Consider the following 24,561-nt stretch of genomic DNA (forward strand, 5'->3'; position numbering starts at 1 on the left):
ATCCTGTCCAAATTCATAGATACATCCATTAATTTTCTTTATTGTATCCAACTGTATTCTTTATTGTATCCAAGAACTATTCCACAGTTTCCGTATTTCTTTTAATTATTACCCCTAATTATTCCTAGAGTGTAGGGCACTATTTCATTTCGTTTATCTATGAATTAAACATTCTTTAAATTCTTTGAATGTTATGGCTCCCTTAAGAGTTTCTGTATACCCTACATAAATTTTACCTTCCCCTCTTACCCTCTATTTTGCAACACTCATTAAGTCCTTATCAGACCAACCTTCCATCTCAGCCAGGCCTGCACATTCTTAGTTGCCTTGCCAGAAAAAGGAACAGTTAAACAAGTGTCTGACAAATATACACCCTGATGTGACGACTGCAATTCTACCAACCCTCGCAGTTCTGTACTATCCACTGTTGGTTGTACTATCTTTCTTAACGATATGCGTACTGCTTCCGGCTCTTGACACACCTTGCGCCTCTAGTTCTGTTAAAGCGTTGTCCTTGAGAACACTTATTTTGAGAACTAACATTCACAAGACAAAAAAACAAAATACATTAACTTAATTCTTATGTCTAATCATGAGCCATCTCAAACCCTGGCATTGCTAGATATATGCCCATAATTACATATATATAACATTTTACTAGAACTGATTCCGTACATGACGCTGAGTGGCCCTCAAGGTAACAGTGCACTTCTAACAGGCACTAACCAAACTTGATCCCATTACCTCTAAAACTAGACAAATCGAATGGTGCTCTACTCACAGCAAAATCTACTTTACCAAATGCACACCTGTCAATCTTTTCTCAATCACCCAAATAAAATCAAAAATTTTTGGACTCACTGTACCATATGCTGCTGGTTCAGAAATTACTCTAAGAAGGTGATGTCAATGATCTGACACCAGTGTTAGATGACCTATGGGTCATCATCTGTGGAGAGGAAATGAGATGGCAGTATGACAGTAGATTTGTCTAATTAACTTCTTTATTCTGGTCATCAGCTGTAGTATATCAGGAATGGCTTGGTGGAGATGTCCAGTTGTCTCTCACGAAACAATAGAGGTCCAGCATTGCTTACAGAACAAAGAGCAGGGTTGAGCATGGCATCACTTGAATGCTGTTGTCAGTGGTGTCTCTGGCTGCACTGTGATGACAGCGTGTGGCACAGCTGATGATACTCATACTGTGCAAGCAACTGTGACCTCCTTCCTACGAGCATGCGACTCTCTGCTCTGGTGGCAGCTGCTCTCGTGACTCAGGGCACACTGCCCCGTCCCTTGGTCGAACAACAGTCATACTGTATTATGGGATATTGCTCCGGGAGTCAAAGGTTCATGGCACAGTCTGTGATACTGAGACAAGAATATTTTAGTATATGAATGGCTTAGTACTTATACGCTCCAGACTAAGCTTGTGTAGGGCTTAAGGCATGTACTCTAAACACTTCTGTGGAGGCGATTGAGGAAAGACTTCTGTTCTCCCACTAGGGAACTGCAGCATCAGCTGTTGCTATGCCACGTCCAGCTGGCTCTGCTTCGCAACGCCTGTTGGCTGTGGTTGCTTCGCAACAATAACACTCTCACTGCCTGCAATTCAATTCCGCTCTGGTGTACTTTTTGACTGAATACTGTCAATGCACTAAAATATTATTCTCTTTGCCAGCATATATCTGTTCAGTCTACATTTCAAAATGTTTACTCCTCTGAATGAGAAGGTTTTCTAAATGAGTAATATGAAATTACATCCACTAACCTTCAGTACAAAAGCAGCCAGCTTCTAATGCTAACTGATAAATTGTCATGCCTGGTTTCAGCAAAAGTTCACACATTCTTGCTTCTTTAAAAACCTGTGTAATATCTTCTGCAGACATCTTGCTAAGAGCATCCACTCCCTTGTCGTAGAGAGCAGTAGTTATTTGTAAAGCCGAGGAAAGACCACTTTCTGCAACAGAGATAAACATTTGCTTCATTGTATTTACGTAAAAATTTGTTCCGTAACTGCCAGAGACCATCCAGAGAGGAATCACAAAATAATTAGAAGATACAGTCTTCAGTGTGCATAGTTTAGAACAGCCAAAGCAATGTAGCTACTGCTGATGAAGTGTACAGCAACCAAAAAATAAAGTAAACAAATAAAAATAAAATATATTGAGAAATGTATCAGATGACCAATTTACATTGAAAGAGGAACAGATCATATGGGTTGACATTCTGGAAAGTGGGTTAATATACCATAATGGCCTGAATATAAATCCCATTTATTCTCCAAAAACTCAGCCTTGTAAAATTATGGTGCAGCTTCTCTGTGTGACACAACGAATACCATCATGTTTTTGCATTATAGAAACTTCAATTGTAGAGCTCGTTCCTTAGCTTGAAATGAAGAAACAAACTTTTTAATTTGTCGTATTTATAGTCCAAATTTCAGACTCACAGTTATTCTAGATACCTGACATTGTCAGCTAGAATGTGATCATGAATTAAATGTAAAGAAAACTTCAGGTATGAAGTTTTTATCGCCTTGATTGCCTGTATGTACTCTGCATTACTAGTTTTGCCAGGGCTAAGCTACCATCTTCAGGTCACTAAGGTTACAAAAAATTATAAAAATGTTACACTGTTGTAGCTGTAATTGTAAATTAACCATTTTATGTAAGTTCTTTTTTACATACTCTCAGTGCACAGGCTATGAAATAATGCAGTGCTATGAACTGCACATTTGTTTTTGTACTATCGTAACAGACTGGGATATAAAAATTATAAAACCACCTTTACATAAGTAATAACAGTAAATTCCTATAATGCCTAAAGGTATCACGTACCAATACCACCCCAAGGGCATCTTGAAGTCAGCAACGGAATTGGAAGTTTCTATCTGGTGTTGATAGCAGTCATGCAGAATTCAGTGGACCCATGGAGGACACCTGCTGAGCCTCCAGTGGCTCAATGCCATGAGTGCCCTCTGGCTACCACAATATAGGATGGCCAGTGTTAGCCAGACAGCACACTTGCCCTCGTAGCCTCTTTGCTATGACACCATCGTTTCTCCTTAGTTTGGAGAGCCTCTTTCTTGTTGACACTGAGAGCTGGGTTCTATTTCTTGCTGCATTATCTGTAAAGAGTCTTTGTTCACTTGGAGAACCCCAAGTTAAGTAAATCTTCTGTTTACTGTGTTAACTTGTTTGTTACTCATTTCAGCTCCCACCACTCTGTAGCCTGCTTCTCCTTACCATTGTGTATGAAGTTGTACACCAAGTAAAACATTAAAAAATATAAATGCGTCCTCAAGGCAACACAGAGTCATACAGGTATGGCACATCAAGAAGTGTTGCACATGACTGAGTTGACAGCCAGTGTCATCTTGCCAGATACCAGTGTGCTGACAATAATACAGAAGAATACCCCCATATGGTAGCAGTCTCATGAATAACAACATGTATTTTCTAGTTTTGTTTTTAAGAATATACTGGGTGAGATCGTGTAAGATGTAACACCCCCTTTATTCCGGGGGTGATTGCACGTATTGGCATGCAGTTTTTTGGCAAATCATAGCGGACTATGGGGCACATATGTTGGTACATGCACAATAATCACAACGTTTATATTGACTGAGATAATGAGGCAAGTACATATTTTTTAAATGGGACGCCACACTTTTTTTACCATCATTCGATCGCTCTGGAAAAGACACGTATGGTGATGCAACGCATGTTGCTGTTGTGATTCAAACTTTGCTTAAAAGAGGGCAGATGAGGATTTACCTACGTAGCATGGGCCGTGCATGTTGCATATAGAGCACGGCAACTCAGCCTGCGGGTTGCGTGAGGCGTGTTTACGGTCTGCAGCTGCTTCCGACCGCCTAGACCTTCAATCATACAATATTTCCCAGCGTCTTTTAAGCGAAGTTTGAATCACAATAGCAACATGCATTACATCACTATACGCGTCTTTTCCAGAGCGTTCGAATGATGGTAAAAAAAGTATGTTGTTGTTGTTGTGGTCTTCAGTCCTGAGACTGGTTTGATGCAGCTCTCCATGCTACTCTATCCTGTGCAACCTTCTTCATCTCCCAGTACCTACTGCAACCTACATCCTTCTGAATCTCCTTAGTGTATTCATCTCTTGGTCTCCCCCTACGATTTTTACCCTCCACGCTGCCCTCCAATACTAAATTGGTGATCCCTTGATGCCTCAGAACATGTCCTACCAACCGATCCCTTCTTCTGGTCAAGTTGTGCCACAAACTCCTCTTCTCCCCAATCCTATTCAGTACCTCCTCATTAGTTATGTGATCTACCCATCTAATCTTCAGCATTCTTCTGTAGCACCACATTTCGAAAGCTTCTATTCTCTTCTTGTCCAAACTATTTACCGTCCATGTTTCACTTCCATACATGGCTACACTCCATACAAATACTTTCAGAAATGACTTCCTGACACTTAAATCTATACTCGATGTTAACAAATTTCTCTTCTTCAGAAACGCTTTCCTCGTCATTGCCAGTCTACATTTTATATCCTCTCTACTTCGACCATCATCAGTTATTTTGCTCCCCAAATAGCAAAACTCCTTTACTACTTTAAGTGTCTCATTTCCTAATCTAATGCCCTCAACATCACCCGACTTAATTCGACTACATTCCATTATCCTCGTTTTTCTTTTGTTGATGTTCATCTTATATCCTCCCTTCAAGACACCATCCATTCCATTCAACTGCTCTTCCAAGTCCTTTGCTGTCTCTGACAGAATTACAATGTCATCGGCGAACCTCAAAGTTTTTATTTCTTCTCCATGGATTTTAATACCTACTCCGAATTTTTCTTTTGTTTCCTTCACTGCTTGCTCAATATACAGATTGAATAACATCGGGGAGAGGCTACAACCCTGTCTTATTCCCTTCCCAACCACTGCTTCCCTTTCATGTCCCTCGACTCTTATAACTGCCACCTGGTTTCTGTACAAATTGTAAATAGCCTTTCGCTCCCTGTATTTTACCCCTGCCACCTTTAGAATTTGAAAGAGAGTGTTCCAGTCAACATTGTCAAAAGCTTTCTGCAAGTCTACAAATGCTAGAAACGTAGGTTTGCCTTTCCTTAATCTTTCTTCTAAGATAAGTCGTAAGGTCAGTATTGCCTCACGTGTTCCAGTATTTCTACGGAATCCAAACTGATCTTCCCCGAGGTCGGCTTCTACTAGTTTTTCCATTCGTCTGTCAAGAATTCGTGTTAGTATTTTGCAGCTGTGGCTTATTAAACTGATTGTTCTGTAATTCTCACATCTGTCAACACCTGCTTTCTTTGGGATTGGAATTATTATATTCTTCTTCAAGTCTGAGGGTATTTCGCCTGTTTCATACATCTTGCTCACCAGATGGTAGAGTTTTGTCAGGACTGGCTCTCCCAAGGCCGTCAGTAGTTCCAATGGAATGTTGTCTACTCCGGGGGCCTTGTTTCGACTCAGGTCTTTCAGTGCTCTGTAAAACTCTTCACGCAGTATTGTATCTCCCATTTCATCTTCATCTACATCCTCTTCCATTTCCATAATATTGTCCTCAAGTACATCGCCCTTGTATAGACCCTCCATATACTCCTTCCACCTTTCTGCCTTCCCTTCTTTGCTTAGAACTGGGTTGCCATCTGAGCTCTTGATATTCATACAAGTGGTTCTCTTCTCTCCAAAGGTCTCTTTAATTTTCCTGTAGGCAGTATCTATCTTACCCCTAGTGAGACAAGCCTCTACATCCTTACATTTGTCCTCTAGCCATCCCTGCTTAGCCATTTTGCACTTCCTGTCGATCTCATTTTTGAGACGTTTGTATTCCTTTTTGCCTGCTTCATTTACTGCATTTTTATATTTTCTCCTTTCATCAATTAAATTCAATATTTCTTCTGTTACCCAAGGATTTCTACTAGCCCTCGTGTTTTTACCTACTTGATCCTCTGCTGCCTTCACTACTTCATCCCTCAAAGCTACCCATTCTTCTTCTACTGTATTTCTTTCCCCCATTCCTGTCAATTGTTCCCTTATGCTCTCCCTGAAACTCTGTACAACCTTCGGTTCTTTCAGTTTATCCAGGTCCCATCTCCTTAAATCACCAGGGTTCTTCCATGTATACAACCTTCTATCATGATTCTTAAACCAAGTGTTAGCTATGATTAAGTTTTGCTCTGTGCAAAATTCTACCAGGCGGATTCCTCTTTCATTTCTTAGCGCCAATCAATATTCACCTACTATGTTTCCTTCTCTACCTTTTCCTACTGTCGAATTCCAGTCACCCATGACTATTAAATTTTCGTCTCCCTTCACTATCTGAATAATTTCTTTTATTTCATCATACATTTCTTCAATTTCTTCGTCATCTGCAGAGCTAGTTGGCATATAAACTTGTACTACTGTAGTAGGTGTGGGCTTCGTATCTATCTTGGCCACAATAATGCGTTCACTAAGCTGTTTGTAGTAGCTTACCCGCGTTCCTATTTTCCTATTCATTATTAAACCTACTCCTGCATTACCCCTATTTGACTTTGTGTTTATAACCCTGTGGTCACCTGACCAGAAGTCTTGTTCCTCCTGCCACCGAACTTCACTAATTGCCACTATATCTAACTGTAACCTATCCATTTCCCTTTTCAAATTTTCTAACCTACCTGCCCGATTAAGGGATCTGACATTCCACACTCCGATCCGTAGAACGCCAGTTTTCTTTCTCCTGATAACGACATCCTCTTGAGTAGTCCCCGCCCGGAGATCCGAATGGGGGACTATTTTACCTCCGGAATACTTTACCCAATAGGACGCCATCATCATTTAATCATACAGTAAAGCTGCATGCCGTCGGGAAAAATTACGGCCGTAGTTTCCCCTTGCTTTCAGCCGTTCGCAGTACCAGCATAGCAAGGCCGTTTTGGTTATTGTTACAAGGCCAGATCAGTCAATCATCCAGACTGTTGCCCTTGCAACTACTGAAAAGGCTGCTGCCCCTCTTCAGGAACCACACATTTGTCTGGCCTCTCAACAGATACCCCTCCGTTGTGGTTGTACCTACGGTACGGCTATCTGTATCGCTGAGGCACGCAAGCCTCCCCACCAACGGCAAGGTCCATGGTTCATGGGGGGAAGAAAAAAGTATAGCGTCCCATTAAAAAAACATGTACTTGCCTCATTATCTCGGTCTATATAAACATTGTGATTATTGTGCATGTACCAAAGTATGTGCCTCATGGTCGGCTATGATTCGCCAAACACTGCTTGTCGATACGTGCAGTCACCAACGGAATAATGGGGGTGTGACGTCTTATGCGACTCACCCTTTATGTGGACATATGAGAGAATACAATGTGAGTTACTTAAAATGGAAAATAGTACAATGCCAGTCATTTAAAATGGAAAATAGAATAAGTAATAATATTTTTTCTGTCTTTTTAGGTAGGAAAAAAACATTTGTTAAAGGCTGAATGAATGGCATCAAGTGGGACACAATGTAGATAACAGTATGAGAATCGTTCACTTTATTGGACTAAGGCATATTGCCTACTTTTCCTATCTATGAAATTTATTTAGTTTCCATAACAGATAGCTGAATTACACGATATATAACTCTTTCGAATATTATTCTTTTATCATTGTCTTGATAATTCTTTACTGGTTCTCACTAAAACGTCAGATTGTTTTATAGAGATCCACTGGTAAGTCCATAAAAAATTGTGCTCTATGTTGGACAATGCCCTGATGTCTACCAAAATACTGATGATAATTTTGTGGTTTTGTCATAACTCTGGGATATAAACATATATTGTATGTTAGTAGTTCCGTATCTGCCATCCTTCTCACTTGTAATTCTGTGTATCCCTATATACTTACCCTGTGTATTGCCCTATAAAGCCAGCAACTGTCATGGTATCTCTCTGAAAATTATTATAGTATCACATCTTGATAATCACACTGTTCAGTTGTTACTTAGCCATCAAGTGACATCGTAGTTATTGCTAAACAAAATTTTACCAACTGAAATTTATCTTCTATTATTTCCTTGCTCGAGACCTCATATTATTACCATGGCATAAGAAAATGTATATGTGAGCACTCACTGTGAAATACGTAATTGTCGACTTTAAATCCACAATCTAGACCTATGGTTACATCGTATACATCAGTTATTCTCATAAGCCAAGATGCTATCACTTTTATTCCATGTTTTGTGTATTGATGTATACATTACAATTAAACAAGTATGTAATATATAACTGGAAATTTCAATATGACATCTACTGTGAGATGAAAAGTATAATACACGATATTACAATTTGTAAAAAGAGACAGTCTGTCATAGTCCTATAAAGTGAACGATTCTCATACTGCTATTTATATTGTGTCGCAATTGACATTCTTCATTCAGTCTTTAACAAATGTTTAATGTTACGTGCATTATTGGAAATAATTTTTTGGTCTAAAAAGACTGACAAAATGTTATTACCTATTGTATTTTCCTTTTTAGATAACTGACATTGTACTATTTTCCATTTTAAATGATTCACATTGTATTCTCTCATATATTGATACATCTACATATATATTATTCGGCAACGGCCTTGCCGCAGTGGCTACACCGGTTCCCATGAGATCACCGAAGTTAAGCGCTATCGGGCGTGGTCGGCACTTGGATGGGTCACCATCCAGCCGCCATGCGCTATTGCCATTTTTCGGGGTGCACTCAGCCTCGTGATGCCAATTGAGGAGCTACTCGACCGAACAGTAGTGGCTCCGGTCAAAGAAAACCATCAAAATGACCGGGAGAGCGGTGTGCTGACCACACGCCCCTCCTATCCGCATCCTCAACTGAGGATTATACGGCGGTCGGATGGTCCCGATGGGCCACTTGTGGCCTGAAGACGGAGTGCATTACATATATACTATTAAAAAAAAAACTGGAAAACATGTGTTATTATTCATGAGACTGCTGCCATCTGGTGGTACTCCTCTGTACAATTCTGTAAGCCCAACTGCTATCTGGCAGTATGTAGCTGGCTGCCAACTCAGACACATGTGGCACTTCTTGATGTGCCACACCTGTAGGATTCTGTATCACCATATGCTCTTTTCATCCTGAGTTAATGCTTTCTTAGGCAGATCACTGTAGTAATTTATGAAAAGGTAATTCTATATTTTTTAATTTCAAATTCACAGCTCATTACAATGGTACAAATACACACATGCCGTTTATCGCACAGCTTGATTTCATAACCAGTGCACTGGGGTAGGTCAAAAAGAACTTACATAAAAGCATTAGTTTACGGTTCAACTAAAACAGTGTAATAGTTTTGTAATTTTTGTAACCTTGCAGATCTGAAGATGGCAGCTTAGTCCTGCTGAAACTAGCCATCCAGTGTACCTATATGCAATTAAAGCAACATAAACTTTATATCAGAAGCCTTCTTTCCACAGATATTCATTATGCGAGAGACCGTCTAATAGAGAAGCTGGCAAAAGCTATGGCTTAGTCAAATCGAATGTGCTGTGTTGGATCACTTTGGAGAGAGAATAAGTTGCAAACTGCCAATTTATGCAGGATGTACTATAGAGGGCCAAAAGCTTGGAAGTATTCTAAATTTGAAGTTATGGTTCCTTCCATTGTATAAAATAACAGGAAAGATGAAATACCTGTCTTTCAATAAATAATCCAATTGGGGATCATGGAAAGTGTGAAGGCCTTAAACATACCTCAGACAGAAGTCTGTATAATCACTAGTTAGTGCTATAGGTTTATGCATAGAAATGGTGTGCCGTGCTTTAGGTTTATGCATAGCAGTGGTGTGTCGTGCTTTAGGTTTATGCATAAAAGTGGTGTGTCTATCCAACAAAGTACTTCACTATGCTGCCTGAAAATTTTACAGATATATAGATCAATGTCAAACGCATAACCCAAATGCAGTAGGAGCACTTGCACCCTACACACAATGGCAATACTTACAAGACAATCATCTTTTGGAATATGCTGAGCAATAAGGCACGGTAATATAAACAGGCAGAAGTATCTATTAAGAAAAAGTGGAAATCAATAACAGATCATTTTCATGAAGTTATCACTTTCATGTGTGCCCAGGCCTTATGGTTATGGAGGACTGACGGCACTTACCAGTCCCCCCAATCATGAAACCTGTACACAGCCAATGAAGGCTTGCCATTTAGAATGACTTGGAGCACATGGGATTTTTAAGCATCCCAACTTAATTGGAGGCAGTTTGTAATGAAGCAGGCTGTATTGGGTCATTGGGTACCTGACACAGCAGGTTTCATAGTATGCGATACATGCTAAAATGTGGGTAGTGTGTAAGGACACTTAGTGAATATGGTCACTTAGTGCAACAGTGTGAAACAGTTGCAATGAAAACGATAAACTGTGTCACAGACCAATTAATGTACATTCTTAATCAGGTAAAGTAATGTACAGTTACGATAAGTCATTATCACTGTGATATGAATTTCGGGGTGTTTTGAAGAGAAAGAACAAGTTCTGGAATCAGTGTTAATAGTGTATAAATGAACCTTTTTCAGTCAGTTTTGTAATTATAATTCAATTAGTAAAATTCATTGTTTACCATAAAACAAATTAAGTAATTAATGTTTCTAGAAAATTCAATGGAGAAATTAAGTGCAATGTCAACATATTACGAAAACTAGAGAATATTCGTTTAGACTGGAGACATAACCTGATTCAGAAAGACAATTTGTATCATAAATAATGTTAGAAGAACGATTCATTAATTTTTTGTAACATGATTTAAAGATTTTGTGATGTGCGTAATTATTCCGTATTTTAGCCTTCAAATGTTGTAAAAAGTCATTTTGAACATTTGAGTTGCAATTTTGATGATGTAGGAATATTACCAGCTCAAAATTGTTTCATAAAATTGCTTAATTAATTAAACTATGTAAAGATATACGAGAATGTTCTGGACTGAATAATAAGAACTTAATTGTTAACTGTATGTATGTTTCAAAATTGCACTTGTAAAAGATCGTTAATTTCGGAAATATGCATTATCATTGTACTTTTTTAATTTCTACTAAAACTCTGTAATGTCAGTTTTTGCTGGATTAATTTATTGCAATTGTAACATCAAACATGAAATAACATAATAATGTCAAAGAACGTAGTTGTTAAAAGATGTATAAATACAGCTTGTCCAAAGCCTGGGAATGTGGTTGGAATATTATCTAGTGTGTTCTGGTTCCTGTTTAGTTGGGATAGTCAGTTGTCGTACACATGTGTGAAAATAAACAAGTATTGTCAACAGATTAATTGGTGTACGTCTGTTAGTGACCCAAGACTTTCTGTAGCGAAGTTATCACTTAAAAAGAAGAAGAAGAAGAAGAAGAAGAAGAAGAAGAAGAAGAAGATACAATCGGCTCTACTGTGTTAAACCTGAATTGATGGGATGCTACGTTAGATTTGGTGAATGTATGAGAAGTTATGTTAGATTTGACGTTGGAGCTGTGCTTCTGGACCTGGTTATGTTTTAAATAGTTTGATGAGCTGTAAAATTACGTTTAAAGTTCCATCAATGGAGCTTCCAGGTCCTCAGATCATGAAACCTGTACCCTGTCAATGAAGGTACATCATTTAGAATGACCTGGTAGTCGTGTGGCTTTTGTCCATCTCAATCCATCTTCAGACAGTTCCATCAATGGAGCTTCTAGGTACGACTATCCTGGTGAAGGGAAGGGGGAGTGCTTTATTAAATCCACTTATACTTCCACCTTCTGACCAGCTGGTATCACAATGAAATGATGAAAGAAAAGCACATGAAACTTGTAAAGATGCACTTAACACATTATCTTAACTGTCACTGAAGAATGGGGGAGTGGGGGTGGACCACAGCACAGGAACAGGAAAAGCCTACACCACGGATGAAATAAAGAAACTTGAGAAAGACCTAACACTATTATTGGAAATAAATCAGTGTTTGATAGCAGAAAAAAAATGAGCTAAGAATAAAAAACAAATTACAAATTAGAGGTTCATGTGTTAATCACACAGAGAAAGCAATGTCAGAGCCTTTAGTTTTCACACAGTTCTAAATTAATGAGGAAAGCTCCACCAGCTTTTACAAACACAAATATCAAATGTCTCATCAAATCCAAGAGGTGTGCCCACTGGAGTAAGGAAGATACAAGCAAAGCCTTGTTTCGCAGTCTTTGTCCATTAAAATTTACATTTATGTAAGAAACATAAGGGGTTTACCATTACAGGGATTTATACTTTAAACAGATGGGTATCTAATTCTTTTCACTCTCGTACTGTCATTTAGCTAATTTGTTGCACCTAATGGATTCATGATTTCCTGTCAGAAAGATGACAGTAATCGATGGAAGGTCATTGAGTAAAACAGAAGTTATATCTGATGTTCCACAAGGAAATGTTACACGCCTTCTGTTCCTCTTAATCAGCATAAGTGATTTAAGAGACTATTTGAGCAGGCCTCTTCAACTGTTTGCTCATTATGACGTCATTTTCTGTCTATTAATGCCACCAGAAGATTAAAACCAATTGCAAAATGATTTAGATAAGGTATCTGTGCGGCATGAAAAGTGACAATAACTTCTAAATAATGAAAAGTATAAAGTCATCCACATGAGTACTAGAAGGAATCCATTAAATTTTGGTTACATGATAAATCAAACAATATGAATGCCATCAATTCAAATCATAACCTAGGGATTACAATTAAGAACAACTTAAGTTGGAAGGATCACATAGAAAATGCAGTGAGAATGGCGAACCAAAAACCATGTTTTATTGGCAGAACACTTAGAAGGTGCAACAGATCTACTAAAGAGACTGCCTACACTATGCTTGTCATCCTCTTCTGGAAAACTGCTGTGCGGTAAGGGATCCACACCAGATAGGACACTGCAAAAATTCAAACAAAGGCAGGTCATTTTGTATTTTCACAAAATAGGAGAGAGAGTGTGACAAATATGATACACAATACATGAGCTGGGATGGCAAACGCTACAACATTGGCGTTTTTGTTGTGATGAGATCTTTTCATGAAATTTCAATACCATATTTCTCCTCTGAATGCAAAAAACTCTTGTTGACACCAACATACATAGGGAGAAACAATCATAATAAAATAAGAAAAATCAGAGTTTGCAAGGAAAGGTTTAAGTGTTCGTTTTTTCCATACACTATTTGAGAACAGCCAGTAGAGAAATAGGATGAAAGTGGTTTGTTGAAATCTCTGCCAGCCAGTTCAGTGTGGATTGCAGAGTAGGCATGTAGATGTAGTTAGCATCAAGTTCAAGTGAAGCAGAATAGCTGTTTGTACTGAGCTTTGATGAAACGAATGTGGACAATTATACAGTGTAAGTCATTAACTATTGCCGTCTAGAATAACTCCAAAAGTATGGTAGTAGCTGAAAAGTTTGTGGGCCAAAAGTTGCATGGGACAATGGGGGCCAGAATATGACATTGGTTTTTTGTTGCTAGGTGGGATCACGTCAGAGATATGGAAGTCAACATTGTTTTTTTAAGTGGGATGCTATAGTTTGGTAGTTATTTTCTGATAGCGGCTATCGAGACAAATCCAATGATGTGTAACAGTAAGGTCTTTGGAGGTAAACAAAGGTCAAAAAGGTGGCATAAATGTCCATTTACAGAAGGTGCTCGAAGTGATGACCATCGATATCAATGCAGTGCTGCAATTTTCTTATCAGGGATTGAGTGGTATTCATTATCACTTTCGCACTTATCAAAGCACATGCTCTGACAATTCTCTCCTGCATATCTTCAGGTGTAGTTGGGATGTCTTTATAAACAATGTCTTTTATGAATCCCCACAAGAAAAAATCCAGAGGCGTCAAGTCTGGCAAATGAGCTGGCCATGACACATCTCCTACACATCCAATCTAACGATTTGGGAATTGTCTCTGCAACTCATTTCTAGCCATCAGCGAAAAATGTGCTGGACACCCAGCATGTTGATACCACATTCTGTTCCTTGTTCTTAAAGGTATTTCTTCCAATAACAGGCCTAATGTTTCTTGCACAAATGTGGTGTACTTCCTACCATTACGATTTATTTTGATGAAATAGGAGCCTATAATTCTGTCCTCCAGAATCCCGCACCATGCATTCACCGACCATGGTTTTTGGTGTGCAACTTGCTGCAGCCAACACGGATTTTCAGTTGCCCAATAATGCATGTTATGCAAATTAGCATTTCCATGGTTCGTGAATGTAGCATCATCAGTAAATAGAATCAAACTAATAAATGTGTCATCCCTCTGAATCTGAAGTTCAGCCCATCGGCAGAATCCAATGCGACGCATACAATCCGTACCAGTTAATTCTTTGCGGAGACTGATATGGTAAGGATGATATTTATGGCGATGCAGAACTTGAACAACAATACTCTTGCTCACCCCACATTCTCTCCGATATGATGTGAACCAACACAAGGATCTCGAACCACACTCTCCGATATGATGTGAACCAACACAAGGATCTCGAACCACAGTGGCAAGAGTACTAATTTCTGTTTCCTCGTTGGTAGCTTTCCTTTGCTGGATATGTTTCCGATGTGTTAACGATCCAGTTGTTCTCAATTCATCATACACATATTTAAATGTACGACATATAGGGTGAGTATGCTGAGCATATCTTTCAGTGTATAAGTCTCTAGCTCTCACTGAATTTCATTGGCATTCTCCGTAAATGACAAGCAAATCGACTTGTTCTTTGAAGGAATACGTCATTCACATTCGCTTGATTCAATTATACTAGTATTACCATTCCTATTAGTGTTGTATTGAACTGTCAAATGGTGTTTATATGTCAATGGCACTTTAGATGGATATGCCGTATGATATATGAGAGAGATTGTCACAGCATGTGCTTCAATAAGTGCCGAAGCGATAATTGATAAGTAATACCACTCAATCCATGTTAAGAAGATTGCAGCACTGCATTGATACCAATGGTCATCACTTCGAACACCTTTTGTAAATGGACGTTCATGCCACCTTTTTGACCTTCAAAGACCATACTGTTACAAATCATTGGATTCGTATCGATAGTCGCTATCAGAAAATAAGTACCAAACTATAGCATCCTATTTTTTTTTAAATGAAGTTGACCTTCATATCTCTAACGCGACCGCACCTAGCAACAAAAAAAACGATGTCATATTATGGGCCCCGTTGTCCCAAGCAACTTTTGTTCCACAAACTTTTCAACTACTATCATACTTTCAGAGTTATTCTACGTGGCAATATAAACCTATACTTCCTTTCCAAAGGGGTTACTCACCTTGATAAGGTCATGGCTAGGATGCCTTTCGACGATATAAAGCATAGTTACAATTTTAACTATGTATTGAACGCAAGTTTCAACTAGAACTGCCTCAAAAATTTGTCTTCCCAAATAAGAGCAGCTGGCAGAGCCTATGACCATCCATTACCAGTGGAATTCCAAAGCTGTTTCTGTATTTTAATTATGAACAGAAGTATTGCAAACATTCAGCATGTTACAACAGAAACTGATGGAAAGTATGTGGCTTCCAAACCATTCACAGAACTGATGCCTGGAACTGAGGATGCTGTCAATAGTAGAAGATGAACAACAAATGAGACACATTGCAGTATATGATTTAACTTCGTCATCTTTGATAGCAGTTTCAGCATGTTCTCTAGATCTCTGTTACATCGTGGGATATATTGCTTCCAGATGCTTCTCCATCACTTGGACATTCTAATGGCAAGATAATGGATGTCTCAAAAGACACTGCAACTTGTTGATGTGTTGATAAACTATCTTGTGGTGGCTTAATCATCCCTTCAGATAAGTGGTTTAAAGTTGTTCAGCGTTTAGAGGCACTATTTTTAAATTTTGATGGCAGCAGCCCTTGTAAGGACATCATGATGAGAAGTAGCTATTTCTCAAGAGGTCATCACAATGTATGCCAAAACCAGAACCTTCATCTGGATAAGACACCTCAACACAGCAACAAAGCCTCAGCAGCTCCAGAAAACAGCATGCAGCTGAAGAGTTTTGCAGTTCACACTGGATCAAATTAAGGTACTTAATTGTGACCTACTAAACTAGGAACTCTTGAGATTTGTGTATTTCCAGTGTCATCAAAAATTGTATAACACTTAAAAACAGAATGAAGGTGCCAAGTTATGACTCTGTAACATAAAATGTTGAGTCATATGATATATACATGTCATGAGCTGTCATAATCTACAGTTTCACTCTTTTCATTACAGGAAGACAATGTAAGTTTCAGGGCCATATTACAGTATGTAGTAGCATTCAGTCCCTGTTTACATTGCTTCTATTGTAACTACAGTTCATTTTGCTTCAGTTTTTGTAAGTTACTGTTAGTTGAAGTGGAACTGTATCACATCCAAAAATAAGATTAGGTCTCATGCTGCTCACCTATTGACAGTGAAGACATGCAGAAATTTTTGAGCGTTTCCAAATGCACTGGCCCAATCTTCTGTGTGACAGTCTAGTAATTATCCATCTCTTTATAGTCCCATCCTCTCTGTGTGTTCTTTCTGAGATCAAAATGTGGCCGTCCTGTCAAACTGGTTTGAGTAGGGAAATGGAGTCTCTCTGGTTCCTTCCTTGAATGTTGTGTCATTTGCCACTGCAATTAACAGTGTAATGCCCTTGGTAAGAAGAACAGTGCAATACTCATTATTCTTGGAGGATTTTATACCTCCTCCAGTACAGAAACTGATATTCAAAAACTGCATTTCACCTTTATGAGATTGGAGCAGTGAACAACATGGAAATTCTTTAAACTGAAGGGAAAATTTTCTAGATTATTAGGCCACATCATGTTTCTTCTGTACAATCAACATTTTCACCCCTCTGCTGGGATCTTCTTCTGGATCTTCACTGCCAAACAGCAGTGTCACATTCTCTTATTATAAAAGAGAGTATTCGTGCACTAACTTGGAAAAGTGGGGCTATTGTGTAAAATTCCTATTGCTTCGAAAACATGCTTTAAATTCTTTATAGAGGTCTATCTCTATGGGTTTCCATGGTTCAAGACACATTTACCATTCACCTATGCTGCAAATGATTGATTGTGAAAGATTTGACTAGGTTTCTCTGTTTCTTACTTATTATGTGGCTCATTGAGTATCATATTTACGAAAGTTGGACAGAAAAGGATCCACAGACACACCCATCATCCTAAAATCTTTAAGTTGCAACACATAGGGAGCAGTTTTTTGAAGCTATTTTGGAATATAGGCAGGATTGTGCATGTAAAGTGTCTGGATTAGCAATAACATAATGTGTCTGGATTACCAATAACATAATGTATGAAGAACACTCACACTACCCACCATGATGGAATGTAACAAGCAAAGCAACTCTAGGCAGATCCTAAGTCACCAAATGTCACGGGGCTACACATCTAAACAAGGTTACAGTCTACATTAATTACCCACATGTAATAACTCATTGGACTCTTGATGCAAATGTAGTTTCAGTCCTTATGAAGGAATGGGACACACTTGTGGGCTGGTTACTGATGGGATGCAAAATTCTTTTGCATTTGATGAGTATATGAGATGTCGAACTCCAGACTATTTTAAAAATATTAATTTACAACATGTTAAATCAGCCCCAGCAGTATATGAGAATTGACACTGGTGTGTCCACACAGAGAGACAAAGTTTACAGGTATAACATTTGTGTAGTATCATAGCTTATCAATACTGCCAGATCCAGTGCCTCAAAGGTTCCCACGGCTGCTGTGAGCAGCACTTTGAACATCGTCTCCAATGAAGAACCTCCAGGCTACCAGCAAATAAAGATTGCCAGGACACTGTTATAAGTGGCAGGCACCTAAGCACTAGTCTTCTAGTTCAAGATTACTTGTAGTTGCTAGTTGGTGCCAAATGTTACACCAAGTTGTTGATAGCTAGCTCTACTAGCAACTATCTTAGATGCATGCCAATGTTGGGCCTCTGAATATAGCTAGCCACAACTGTCAAAAATTGTCAACACTAGCACTTCTTCAGCCACAAGTTGACTACAATATATTTATTTGAAGTGCGCTTGTGTCAACTAATCTTTTGTTTGCCTGTCCAGATTCCTACAGTGAGAGATCCCTTTGGCCACTTTCCACCTATTTATCATCAGCAGTGAATGGATACTACAACGAGAGTGTCCATGTGGTGACTACCAGGTTTAAATTTTTCAGTCCAAAGAAGCAGTCATGACAATCTCATAGATCTCCTAACACAATAAGGAAAAATATTCTCAAGTATCCTGATCCTTATTTGCAGCAAGTTTTGCAAAAAAAAATGGTTCAAATGGCTCTAAGCACTATGGGACTTAAGATTTGAGGTCATCAGTCCCCTAGACTTAGAACTACTTAAACCTAACCAACCTAAGGACATCACACATACCCATGCCCGAGGCACGATTCAAACCTGCAACCATAGCAGCCGCGTGGTTCCAGACTGAAGCGCCTAGAACCACTCGAACACAACCCCTGGCAAGTTCTGCAATCAAGACTCATGTAACAACGCTGTAAACAGTTTTCAATCAGTCAACATTTGTGCTGTAGTACCTCGCAATAGGTGGCTTCCAAGTTGAGAACATAACAGTCCATTTGGGCTCAGCATTGCCAGCCATATAAACAGTCATGCCAGCAAGGTACTGGTGTGAACTCTTGCCTGAGCTACTTCTCAGTGCATATGTGTCACTTATGCCCATCACAAAATGCATCTTGTTTTCATGTGGCAAGAACAGGCACTTTCAAGCTGTGGGCTTACAGAAAAAGAAGGCACCCTCTCCTAACATATGCCCACAGAAATCAAACTTTGCTGAACATGTTGTGTATTTTGAACCAAACAGGGCCTCTACTGTGAAGCAGAAGTGTGGTAGTTCACGATTCAAGAAATCAGTAGTCTCTTCATTGGTGCAGTGCCATTCTAACAAACTCTTTGCGAATCCAGGTGCCTCAGTTTCTTTGCTCAATCGTATTACTTATGATTTTCTTGGCAAGTCCAAGCTGCAGAAATAACACATTATGCTTATGGCACATAATGGATAAGGCATTTCAGTGCTCGGTTCTTGTGGGCTTCCTGTCATATACCAGAATTTTCAAAAGACTGTGACATTTGCGTTCATGGAACAGTGAAAATATATTTAATCTTGATTTGTTTGATTCATTTGGATTGTGTGTGGTACACAGTATGTTGTCAGTTACTCTCCTTTTGATTCGAAGGACACTGTCCCTCACTTGTGTGGTGGATTCAAAAACTTGTTTGCTGATGGCTTAGTCAAAGCTTCTAATTTTTTTGTGTATGTGACCATGAAAGGCAATGCACAGCCTCACTTCTTCAGGGCTTGTGCTGTACCACATGTGCTCCATGAACACATTGCTCAGGAGCTTCCACAGTGGCAGGACAATTGCACCCATCATGGCCAGGCTGTGGGCATCTCAGTTAGTATTCACTAAGAAGCCTTCAGGTAAGGTACATATTTGTGCAGACTTCATGGCAACAGTGAATCCCCAAACAGTGACTGACTCATTTCCTTTACTTCAACCTGATGAACTTATGGACCATTGGGGAGCTGGTGATTACTTCTCAAAGATTGATTTATGCGATGCCTACTTCCAGGTCCCTTTCGATGAACTGTCACAGCAAGTGCTTGTCATTAATACACATGGGAGACTCTTCAAATGTTTTCATTTGCCTTTCAGTAGTGCATCTGCACCAACAATTTTACAGAACTACTTTGTTTATAAATTATTTAGATGAACACCTTAGTAATTTGCACATCCTGTTCCAAATGTTATCAGAGCCTTAAATGCAACAGAGACAAGTGTGTGTTCTTTCAAACTGAGACTGAATACTTGGAGCACATAAATAATTCTCAGGGCATTCATTTGATGCAGTTGCACTTTCAGACTGTTCGCGACCTCAAACCTTCACGGAGTGCTACTAAATGACAGTCGGTGCTAGGGAAGTTGACATATCACATCCACTTCATTTTGAAAGGAACTCAAATTGCAGTGCTGCACTGCAAGAATGTACCTTTTTTGTGGTTCCAGGAATGCGACATCGCTTAAAGATGCTTTGCACAGTGATCATTCCCTACTTCATTTTGATCCTTCCAAACCTGTAGTCTTGGCCATGGAAGCCTCTTCGTACAGCATTGGTGCTGTTCTCACGCGCAGGATTGGTTCTGCCGACAGACCAATAGCCTTTGCCTCGAAACTGCTTAACAAAGCTCAGAGCAACTATTCGCAAAAATAGCAGGAGGCTCTTGCCATCATCAATGGAATGACTAAATTTCATCAGTATTTCTACAGAAGAAAGTCAAATACTTTATGTTTTCCTTTTTCGTACTTATGGAAATATCTATCGAAAGTAATACACAACAGAAAGTCTTCAGTAAAACAGTTTCAAGAGAGAAGCTGTGGCAAAAGAAATGTTGAACTAGAAGTTACAATGTCTTTCAGTGTTCCTTTTGATAAGGAAAATTTATAGGATGAAATGGTACCAGATGCAGCAGTAATTTTATTAAACAGAACATTAAAGTGTAAAAAAACAGGAAGCTGGACGATTTTGTAATAAATTGAGAACAATGAATGCCAAAATAATCCTTCTGCGACATCTCAGATGAATATACTGTACGACTGTTCAGCCAAATCTCCTAGATCATTCTAAACCTGGTAAAGGGTCTCAAATGATAACATGGAATCAACACACACTGTTTTTATTTTTGACAAGAATGAGATGAAAACGAACACTTAGGTGTGCTGATTTTTGATGAAGTTAAGCTTCAAGAAATGCATTTCAATAACACTTTGTTCAAAGTTGAGGATTTCATCAATTTAGGTGAATATATGCCAGAAGACTTGCAAATCATGCTCTGGTGTTTATGTTTGTTCCTCTACAGCACAACAGGATCCAACATATTGTTGTGTATGCTAGTCACCATGCAATTCCTGGTGACATCGTCTCGCAAATATTGATTCAGGCAGTTATCCAGCTAGAGTAAGCCAGAACAAAAATTATTGCATTCACTTCTGATGGCAGCTAAGAGAATAAAAATATCTGGCAATGCCTAGGAATTAGTAGCATAAAAAAGTTACTTGCACATTATCAAATCCAGTTTATGAGACCAGAATAATTTGGGTATTTTCAGATGCTATTCATGTAACAAAGTGTGTAAGGAATAATTTTTGTTATACAGTGGAGGTACTTTTCAATTATAAGTCTGTCAACTACAATTCTTACTGGAGAGTTTATGAACAAGGTAATTCCCCAGAATTTGCCACATTAAAAGTTTGCCACAAGTCAACTTCCACCCACATAGATCCCTTGCCATTTCAACAAATGAACGTAAGATTAACTCTGTAGTTATTCAGTAATTCAGAAGCCAATGGGATAAAATTCTTCAGGGAAACTGAAGTGTCAGTATTCAAAGGCAGTGAATCAATGGAATCATTCATTAGAAGTATTTACAACTTAGTAGATGCACTTAACTCTTCGTTTGCTAAGGATGCTTTGTACAAAAGCTCGGAGACTCACAAAACATTAATGAAATGGAAAAGCCATTCTCTGCACTAGAAGTAACAGCATTGCTTTGGAAAGAACTCTCCAGTCTCTAGCAGTAATGACTGAAAGTACATAAGGAATAACACACTAATTGTGGGAAAGGGGTTGCAACTATTGTTGTGGTAAAACTCCATGAGTATAGTCTATGGGGTGACATTTTTTATGAATGTTTAAATAGTCTGGATCACATTAGTGTTGAAATATCAAATGTTGGATGCTGCAAAGACCATGTGACAGAAATTATTCCCAAACTGATTCTTCATTATATGTAATACTGGTTTTTCACTGGCGTTAAATAAATTCGGAAGGAGCTGAAGTCTTCAAAAACTTCAAAGACTGCCTGGAAACTGTATAAACTGGCTGATGTCTACTGAGGTAAGTTTTAACTATATCCACAAAATTTTCATTTCATTACATAAATTTCATGAATGAATCAGTTCGTGTGCAGCGATTGCCGCGGTAACATATAATATTCATGCAAACAGAGTTGACACTCGGCGTGGTGGCTGATGGGAGTGACTGTAAATGGGAAATGCCTTTGCAATCACTCCCATCAACCACCAGGCAGTCACAACTTTGTTTGCACTTATAGTACTTCCATGGGTCCTGAGTGCACCAACAGAATATGTGAACTAGGAGTGTCAGCACACTTTCCCTTCTACTCACTATGAAAGTCGGAACAATTAGTGGTTTATTTCCTGCTGCTATGTAGCACTACTTGGTGTTGTGGCTGAAGGAAGTAACGAGGTTTCCAAACTGTCTCTACTGCGCATGCGCACCTTCATGATTGTTGTGATCATCTTGACTTGTGTTATTCGCACAATATTTAGTGTGTTTCATTGTTTGGCAACTTGTAGTGCTAGATGACACATTTGCTCACTTTGCAGCAAATGTTTTTGGCTTAAACACAGCACTAGTTACGTATTTGTCGTGTTTAGCAACACATGTTCCGAAAATTTATTCTTGTTGTCAAGTGAAAATATCTACAAACATATTTTTTAAGATGTTTCACAAACAAACAATGTGAGTGATAGTTTGTGTGTGTATGGTTTTCTCCATAATAGAGGAGGCAAAATACCTGATAACATAAAAAGACAATTACAGTGAAAGACATGCAGAACAACACATGCAAACACGACCCAGTTCCAGTTACATCAGCAGTTTTTATTAGATAATAAAGTATTATTAGATACAAAAAAGTCCCTGACAAGTACTCTGATGCATATTGTGTACACACATTTTACATAAAATGTGAAAATGCAAGTGGAGATTCTATACGTAACTTTTAATTCTTAAAACATTATTCCCCACATTTTACATTTTCCTGCATTTTACACCATTTTTTGTAATCCCTTGAAAAATGTAAAAGCAGGGTTCACTATGATCACAAATAGAAAGGAGAGTGTTAGAAATCATTTATGGAGTCACAAAAGACTCGTTTCTCAGTGGCACAGAATTTCAATAGGTTTGCACACCAACTGCGGATTGCATTTCTTGGGCTTATTCTAAGCTCCCTTAGAGGGTGGGGTGGGGATAGTGGGAACAATGGTAGCTAGAGAGGTCAGGTATTAAGTAACTAAAGTTACGACATTCACTACCAGCCCACAATATGGTATGCAAACAGAGACCCTTTATCATGTCTGCTTATGGGCTCATGCAAAGATTTCAACAAAATGAGATCATGTGTGGTCTGACATAGATGACAACCTTCACCAAACAGTGTATACATTTAAATTCCCAACACTGTTCACAAGGTAGCTGCAGGCAAAAGGTACAACCCACTACTTCATACAATGTTGACATAAATACGGTGGGGGTGCCTACACTTCCTACCAAATGGGTCAAAGATACCAAAGTCCCTTTCATGCAGATATAAATTTATATAATTCAGAAATTCTTGTGTTGGACAGCAGATCTGTCAATAAGTAGTGTATGTGCTTTATTTCTTCTATTGTTATCCTCAAATATTTAATCAGCCTTGATATTAATGCACAAACTGCAATGGTATCATTACAAAGGAAGCCACTAATAATACACAAGCTGATACTCTGTAGTTCTTTACCACCCAAGTAAACTGTAAAGGGATATAATGTGGCTTGGCTGTTCTCCCATCGAAGATCATGAGCAGCACCTTGAACAACAAATGAAAGGTTCTCGGCAAAATCCATAAAAATGACGACCACTTTCTCTATGAACTCTACTGGAGTTGCACAATGCTTGTATAGTGTATCCTGTAAGTATGAACCTACTGTTTGTATTCTAGCATTTCTTCTGGATCATAATTTTTTTTTACAGAAAAAAAGTCTACCACATGGATTCCAGCTCAGGTTTCCAGTATACTGTTCACAATGTTGCAGGATGTAGTCTTTTGGTTTCAAATAGCACACACTTTCCTGGATTAGTTCCTCGTAATCCTCATCCTTGATAGGCGTTCCAGCCAGCATCAGTTTGGCATTTTGATGCAGTGCACATACACAAATTGTGTGTGTATCGGCAGCACCAACTGTAATACACCTCTATGGCCTGAGTTTGTAAAAAACTGAGAAACCCAATTCACGGCTATAAACATTTCTTTCAAGTTAAAGTAGCCAGCATTTCTGCTCATGAACTTTTTCACCATCCACTCTTATTGTTATGAAATCATTTTTCCCTGAACACATCAGGGAAAATTCATGATCTTCGAAGAACCTGAAGACTTTAAACTGAGGTGGCACAAGTCATGGGATAGTGATATGCACATGTACAGATGGCAGTAGTATTGCATACAAAAGGTGTAAAAGAGCAGTGCATTGGCAGAGTTGTCATTTGAACCAGGGGATTCATGTGAAAAGGTTTCTGACATGGTAATGGCCGCCTGACAGGAATTTACAGGCTTTGAACATGGAATGGTAGTTGGAGCTAAATGCTTGGAGACATTCCATTTCTGAAATCGTTAG

The 24,561-nt window shown here is 38.8% G+C and overlaps 1 protein-coding gene across 1 annotated transcript in view; it reads right to left on the bottom strand.

Moving 5' to 3' along the window:
* LOC126236609 (tyrosine--tRNA ligase, mitochondrial) overlaps positions 1–24,561 on the bottom strand; it is a 110,885-nt gene that overhangs the window by 37,154 nt on the left and 49,170 nt on the right. Inside the window, exon 7 of the mRNA XM_049946046.1 lies at positions 1,772–1,960. Coding sequence (XP_049802003.1) covers positions 1,772–1,960 — 189 coding nt within the window. The remainder of the gene's footprint in view (positions 1–1,771; positions 1,961–24,561) is intronic.

Source organism: Schistocerca nitens, chromosome 2 (genome assembly GCF_023898315.1).
Source record: "Schistocerca nitens isolate TAMUIC-IGC-003100 chromosome 2, iqSchNite1.1, whole genome shotgun sequence".
Classification (NCBI taxonomy): domain Eukaryota; kingdom Metazoa; phylum Arthropoda; class Insecta; order Orthoptera; family Acrididae; genus Schistocerca; species Schistocerca nitens.